Source organism: Patiria miniata, unplaced genomic scaffold (assembly GCF_015706575.1).
Source record: "Patiria miniata isolate m_02_andy unplaced genomic scaffold, ASM1570657v1 HiC_scaffold_14, whole genome shotgun sequence".
NCBI lineage: Eukaryota > Metazoa > Echinodermata > Asteroidea > Valvatida > Asterinidae > Patiria > Patiria miniata.
Genome location: NW_024037052.1, coordinates 5317362 through 5325244, shown reverse-complemented (window position 1 = coordinate 5325244; position 7883 = coordinate 5317362). Strand labels below are relative to the sequence as shown.

Below are 7883 nucleotides of genomic sequence, written 5' to 3'. Positions count from 1 at the left end.
CTGTGCAGTCCATTTAAAGTAAGTTTATAACCTTCAACTTGACTGACGCCTCCGTAATATCAAAAGGCTTGTTATTATAAACAACAAAATCTGACACTGGCCGGAAAGGGGTTAGGATTCAAAATCATTCGTTCATTCGGTGTACAACACAATACTATAACAAATCTGGACTTTCTGGTTTATGAGCACGTGCAACATAATTGATACTTAGTCATGACGGACGACTGCAGTGTATAATTTTTAAAAAAAATCGGATAGAAAAGTTGGGAAAATGTCTGATACATTTCATCCGTCGCTCCCTCTGGACACGAAATATTATCAGCAAAGTTACCAGACTTTCTCTCGGTTCATGGACTTTGACGTGCCGTACGAACCATGGTTCAATCAATTCCTGGGAAAGACACTCCGAGATAAGTTAAGTGAACACGGCAGCATGGATAGACAGACAACTGGTCAACTGTTTGCTGGGGCACCTACCACTAGAGGTCTTCTGCGGCACATGGGTGTAGGAAGTGGTTCTGGTAAGTGGCGCCACTAACATAATATAGGACATTGCATTTTATCACAAATTCATAAACTGGAGATCAAAATCAAAACCATGTAATGAATGTACGAGCAAAATGGAGCTCCTTTATCAACTGAATTTCATATAACCTAGATCTGCCTGTATCGTTAAAACTTGTTGGCCGTTTACATGACAATTATATGGCAGGCTCCTATCAAAACGCGCGTAATACATGACTGGTGGGTGCACAGTTCTAATACATGACTGGTGGCTGCACAGTTCTAATCAAAGTGGGAATTTCTTCGCGAGCACATTGAGCATGAAAAGTGCACCCACAACTTTTTTTTTTGAAAAAGGAGACCGTTTGGCTTTAAAAAGTGGGATTGTGTAAACATAGCCGATGATCGACTCCCTGGTTTCCATCAGAAGGGCAGACTTAATACAATTACGGTTGAAAAGTGTTCCTATTTGCCTGAGAAAATGGAGGGATGCCATTTGTAAATTGGCTGCTTGCAGGTTTGGGAAGTATCACTTTTCGGGAGGTGAGTGCTTTTTGTGTGAATATTTGAAAATGTAGTTGGCTAACCCACCAAAAATTGAAAACAAATGAAAAGATGAAGGACAAGACAATTATTTACTTCTTTGTTTGAGAAACCCCAGTGAAGTTGGTTTGCATGTTATTTGGCCCTGAACATCGTCGATTTTACATTGTTTTCGATAGGGCTTGAATTGGTGCATGCACCCTGGTATGCATGGTGGGGGTCACATAATAGTTGAAAGTTAGTAGTCTGCCTCCAAATCTCATGGGACTTGTCGACAATAGGCATATAGCCGTAGATATGGAGTACCGTTTCGAGCACTGCCTAATTCCTGACACTTTTTCATATGGGAAAATACCCATGATGACATGCAAATGATCACCTGATGGAAGCTCAACAGATTCAATTACGCCTATAAAGCGCAAATTGTAGCACATTTAAACCCTTGCCCGCGCTTATACCAATTTACACTTATTGTACTTTGAAGGAGAACTAGAAATTCAGATCATCCGAGCCCTTCTGGAGAAGTTCAAGTGCATCTACAATCTCGTCATTGAGCCCAGCACTTACCAGATTGATTTGTATAAAAAGTTGGTCCGAAATAACAAGGAATTGTCAGCTGCCGTCGAGTTCGACTGGCGGCAGCAGACGCTAGAGGATTACATTGCTAGTGACGACGGGAGAGGGCGTGGTGAATTTGACGTCATCACATCGGTTCATACCATTTACTACGGTGGCCCCATGGAGTACAATGTGCCCTACCTGTTTGACCTGTTGGCTGAAGGTGGTGTTTTGGCGATTGTCCTTTTATCCGGTACGTGTCGATTTCTTGAATACAAGTGTTAGTTTGGGCGGTGGAAATGGTTGACGATGATTGGTCCGTTCTCTGTAGGGCATTTTTAATAGTTTATTAAAGCAATCAAGAAACAAAACTTCAATGTCAGATATCTCATATACATTTTTCTTGTGCAGCGTCCTCGCTTGATCCTTAAGGTAAACCACATACTTATTATTTGTCTTAAGTGAGTCTTTTCGATTTTCAACCTTAGCACTTGTCCAGGTAGTAATGCAATAAGATTTCCTGTGTCTTAATAGAGTACCTCCAGTAGATTTTCTCATGTAGTAATCACCTTATTCTTCTTGACTTGAATGGGGTTTAAGCATAAGGCGACCATTACATTTGAAAATTTACTATATATAGAGGCACTCTCATAATGGTATCACATTACACTTCGTCGACATTTCTTAAAAGTCTGTTTATGATGCCATTTTGTAAAATTGATATCGTTGCAATGGTGAGCTTATCCCTCTCATTAAAAGCCTTGTGAGCCCTGTGGTGTCACGTCAGACTCATACTAGTTTTGTTCATCTTTTCTATCTATAATTAACAGATACAGATAGTTTGTCTCAGGTACAGAGACACTTTCTCTCACCCAGCATCGCTGGTTACCGTTACTACACGAAGCAAAAGCTGCAGTCATTCCTGACTACCAGTAACGTCTCACACCAGACCATTGATGTCCCACGGTTTAACATCGACGTCACACCCTGCTTCGATTACAGCTCGAAAGAAGGCTCACTGCTTGTAGATTTTCTCTCGCATATGAAGCATTTTCGGACCGAGGTACCTTCGGAATTGCGAAATCGATTTCTTCGTTTACTTCGGCAAAATGCGCATACTGTAGGAAACAAGCTCTTGCTGACTCATGACACATCAGCAGTTATTATACAGCGAACGAACAATAAGAAGTTTAAGCAGTGTGGATGTAATGCCACATTTCAGTAAGTCTATAACGTAAGTCGATTAACTATAAGTTATCAGTAGTAATTAAGTAATTGATTGATTGGCTTAATGCCGTTTTTCATTTTTTAGTCCGTAATTTAATTAACGGTGTGAATATTTTCATTGTAATATTGTCGTGTGGTTCCATTTTGCGTAGTTATTTCATCAGGCACACTCACGGAAAATATCATCGCTATATAGCCCATTTAGTCTTACTCTCGTTTGTCGGAAGACGGTATGATGACACGGTATGGCGAGAGTTATCGACTCCGAGGCTGGCGAAGATGTGGGCACTGTGCATATATCGCATCCAATTAATGTTAAGATGAATAGATATTATGAGGGTGGGTGAAATAACACAAAATGATGGAATAACCAGCTTTTCCCAAGCCGCATTATGTATACGTGCCGGCACCATTTCTAATGGTCCAAAAAGGTCCACGATGCAGGATACACACAACGGGCAAAACGACCTCCTGCTTTCTAGTGCAGACGTCTTCTACTCGACCACCGAGCTTGCGGAATCGGTTGGCTGGTTCGAATTTGGTGTGCATGTAGCAGCGGGTACCGCAACTAAACTATTCATAAAATGGATTTTGTGTCGGTGTGATGTAAATCAATATTAGGTTATATTATATATACTAAACATATTATCCCTCCTGAGTGATTGTTTCCAGCTATTACTCCGGAGGTAACACACTGAGTATACAGTGTTTATACGTCGGAGAAGGGCAAAACCTAATATTGATTTATATCACCCCGAACCATCTTATGGACTAACTTTAACAAATTCGAATCCTCTGTCGGGGAAGGGCTTTAAACGGCGCTCTAAACTACGCGGGGCCGTATCATAAGTCTGACGCCTCATTTCGGACTTATGAGGCGTCGGACTTATGTGGCATATTAATATTTATTTATTCCGCCTCATAGGTCCGACGCCTCATAAGTCCGACGCCTCATAAGTCCGATGCCTCATAAGTCCGACGTCGGAAAAACGAGGCGTCGGACCTATGAGGCGTCGGAGCTATGGACGAGAACGAGATGTAAAAAAAATTACGACGTTTTAAGTCCGCGAGGTTGTCGACTTACGAACGGCGCACTGTGCATAGCATGAACTAACTGGCCGCAGATCAGTCCGCCAGCGCGCAGTTTTTGGTGCAAGTGTTGATGCTACGGACGTAAATTGGGGGCGGGGGGGGGGGGGGGTCTGCATGGTGCATCCCTTAATATCAACGTGTATTCGCTAAACTCTAACAATTAGAGGCGCTAACATTCTGACATTTCACGCATTGTTTGTATTAATTTATTTTCGCTGCCAGAGTATTCGATTCCATTTCAGTTCAATCAATTATTAAGTGGTTGAGCAGCACCTTTCGTTTACGTCCATTCAGATTTGTTTACAAGATTTTTTTTTCACTGTTAGAGGGCGATTTAAAATATTCACCATTCTATTTCACTTTTAGTTTAATGCCATCGGCACCAGATACAATTAGGGGTTTCTTTTCATTAACAGTCAATCAAATTAGCTGTACCTGATATCAATTTAGAAAAGGTATGCTTGCGTTAATTAATGCACAGGTAACGTCATTGGCCGTCTGTTTCGCAAAACCGAATGCATGGACAATGAAAACGATTGAACTTTTGTTGAATTGAAATGGGATTAAAGACGTGCATTCAAATTCAGACGAAAACGAATGACCGATATTCAGAAGTGAATGAACATTTCAGGAAATTGGCTGGGAAAACCTATACATTTCAGATGAATGGATATTTGCTACAAATGTTGCAGTGTAATATTCATTTTATGGACCCACAAATTCCGTGTTTGTTTTTACTATGGAAAAGACAGGATCTTTGTCTTTAACCTCTTAAAAAAAATCCTGCGAACCAAAGCGAACAAAATAAGTTTTTAATAATAAACTCTATCATCAGATGGTGATTTTTTAGGGAAATAGTTCTTAAAATGAGCTTCGATGGATTCGAACTTGGGCCGGGAGATCCACTAGGGCCAGGGCGCGGATATCTTTACAGCACTGTCACAAACTGTGGTTGTTTCATTGGAAGATAGTGACGTCATTGTCTACGCTCTAATAGCCCTTCCTGTTGAAGGTATCATTGCCAAATCTTCGTGTCTTGATTGATTGTCATTTTTTTTTTCGAAAGTCTGGATATTAAACGAAAGATCCAAAAGTTTCATTAAAGTTGGTATATACGTCCTTTTTTAAAATTTCGATTTTCTTTTCCGAACGAAATTTAAAGGAGTATGATGTCCTGCAACAATTACATTTGCTTGTATACTTTTGCAGGTCTTTAAACAGTTTTAAAAAGTGGTTTTGAATAGCGCGTTTCCGTTCAGAAATTGCGCACACTATTCAGAACGAATTATAGGAGCGTCCCACTCTTAATTCAACAGTTGAAATTAATTAATTGATTACTTGTCGTGGGCTGATTTTTTTTTTCGAGCGATGTCTCATTGGAAAGCTCATAACTAATGTAATGCTCGAAAATTATCAATTCAATTTGAAAAACTATTTTTCAAGGTGCCACACCCAAAAAGCACGTATACACCAACTTTAACTATCGGAGAAAGACTACCACAAAGATTTGTACACCCTGATATTTCCTTCGCGCGACGATAAACGAAAACCACAAACTTTCAACGTATGTTGTTGTGTGCACGTTTATATTCTACTGTTTAATGTTTCCGACTATATCATTTCTTGGTGCACGTCTTTTGGAGCCCAAAGCGGCGATTAGAGAAGAAAGCCATCATTTAAATCCGTGTAATCGTCCTTAATTATGTCAAAGCTTGTAAAAATGCTGCTACATTATAAGGGCTGTTTATCTCAAAAGAAACGGTGATATTGAAACAGATGACAAAGAGAGAGTGAGGTACTAAATGATCAATTTATTCAATTCTTTAGAACACCTATTCCTGATAACATTACAATTACAAATTCCTGAAATGAGTGATATTGTAGTATACTTATGAAGTCTGTAAACTACTGCACCTTTTATATCTATGGTTTTGTTTCAAGTATTGTCGTCTTGTTCGAATTATTTTCGTTGTTTGTAATCTTTGTATATTTTATATGTCAGTCCCTGAAGCAGTGTTTTATTTTTGTGCTATTTTTATTGTTACTTTTTAATATAATTTTATGTTTTACCGTTTTTATCAGTAATATTTTAAGGCGGTAGTGGATTTTAATGTGGGTTTTGTAACATTTTTTCTACGACCCATGACAGTAATATTTCGAAGGGAATAAATAAACAAAATATCAAAAAAACTCTAGGACAAAAATACACGTCCGCGGCGGCCGCCAAACACAGATTTTGACAACTAACTTAGCACAATTTTTAAGATTGCGCTATTTTGCAGACCACACACTATGGTAAAATTCCAGTGAAGTGGCCTAAGCAATTCATTTTGTGCTTATTTGGACAATCAAATTGAGACCGTCCGATAAGACCTAAAATGTGCGCCCAATTGGAATTGCTTTGCTTGTAAAGTGGCCATAACGAAACGATGACGTTAAGTATCTGAAGCTGGCTAAAATTTGGCCGAGATTGGACAGTATGTTGATCCATAGAGCAAGGTCCTTGCTCTATGGTTGATCTTATTTCTAAAGAATACACAATATTTTCAACAAACCATGTGCGCTGGTGCAACGTATCATGATAGAATATCTAGCACTACTTTGACTGTACCGAGATTGAGTATAATTTAAACGCTTGTAGATATTTCTACTATATAGAATGTTTACTTTTTATTTGTATGTCAGTTTTTTTAACACCTCTGAACCAGGATATGCAGATATTACAGCCGAGGAATGAATGGTTCATTTTAAATGCCAAAATGTTGATTTTGTTTTGGGCAACTACAACGTTTGGAGTTTGAAGACGCCCTATATTTTGCCGATTTCTAGAAATCCCTTCCTGACACATCAATAATTCCTTACACTCCATTATGCTGTATTTCTATTGCAGTAGGCCCATACACAGTTTTTAGTATAATATCTCATTAATGGCACTGTTTACACGTAAATCAATTTCTAGATTTTTTTTCAAAGCTTTTAAGGCCAAATAAAAAATAACATTTTTAGTGTCCCGCCTTTTTGAAAAAAAGGAAGTGGGAGGCCCCCTTTTCCCCCCTCCAAAATGGCCGACCGACCGGGCTATATATATTTATATATTAAGATGGCCGCCAGGTTTTTTTTAAATGGCCGCCATTGAACTCGGGAAATGACATACCAGCTTTATATGGGCTAGATGCAACAGACAAAGAGGCCAAAATGATGTCACTGTTTAAAATTTAGCATTTTGTGGGTTTAAAAAAAAGAGAAAAAGGAGGCGGCCTCCAAAAAGGAAGCGGGCGGGGACGCTAAATATGTTTTTTTTTTTAATTTGGCCAAATGAGATTACTAATATTACAAAGTAGATATGAATAAATAAAATAAATCATGCTCCTTCAAAGTTGGTTTCTGCATTGTGCATGATTGCTTTGTGAATTCTTTTAGGTTGTTGGCAAGGCAACATACTCTATCAACAAAAAGTATCGGCAAAAGATTTGAGGAATGGAAGAACTCAATTTGGAATGTCTGCCATCTTGGGTGGTGGGCCTCCTCCCTTTTTCAAACATTGTGTTTTGTATTTATTTGGCCTCAAATTTAATCCATAGGTTTGATCTCGAGTGAGTAAATCATTCTGGACAAGTTGAGGTGCATGCAGCATGCTCTTCCCAACCAAAGGCATGGGTGTGTCAAGACCTATTTGAAAAGGGGACCGGAGGCTATACAGGGTGATCACAAAATAGCCAAAAGACTCATTCCAGGCAGTGATGTACCAGGCTGCATAATCAGAGAGGGACTAGGGGGGGGGGGGGAGACTTGGATATCATCTGGCAGATGGAGCATTATTCAATGCAGACAGGACCGTGTACATGATATGACACTGGATTGGGGAACTCACGGCAGTACTCTTGCTAACCAAGAAGAATGACAATTTTGCCCAATGGCGTGACGGGATGTCATCCCCCTTGAACCTCTAGCGTTGCTTG

General features: G+C 39.4%; 1 protein-coding gene across 1 annotated transcript; it reads left to right on the top strand.

The window, feature by feature from the left end:
* The first annotated feature begins 433 nt into the window (after nucleotides 1-433).
* Nucleotides 434-7398, top strand: LOC119722237 (carnosine N-methyltransferase 2-like). The gene is made up of 4 exons (XM_038192283.1): nucleotides 434-521; nucleotides 1532-1858; nucleotides 2436-2629; nucleotides 7345-7398. Exons 1-4 carry the CDS (start codon nucleotides 434-436, stop codon nucleotides 7396-7398), a joined length of 663 nt encoding a protein of 220 aa, XP_038048211.1.
* The last annotated feature ends 485 nt before the right edge of the window (nucleotides 7399-7883 follow it).

Bases quoted from the DNA above. Each gene is read 5' to 3' on its own strand.
- LOC119722237 (XM_038192283.1), top strand. From the start codon at position 434: ATGGATAGACAGACAACTGGTCAACTGTTTGCTGGGGCACCTACCACT. The intron at 522-1,531 runs GTAAGTGGCGCC...TGTACTTTGAAG, and splicing joins GGGTGTAGGAAGTGGTTCTG to GAGAACTAGAAATTCAGATC. The intron at 1,859-2,435 runs GTACGTGTCGAT...TATAATTAACAG, and splicing joins GGCGATTGTCCTTTTATCCG to ATACAGATAGTTTGTCTCAG.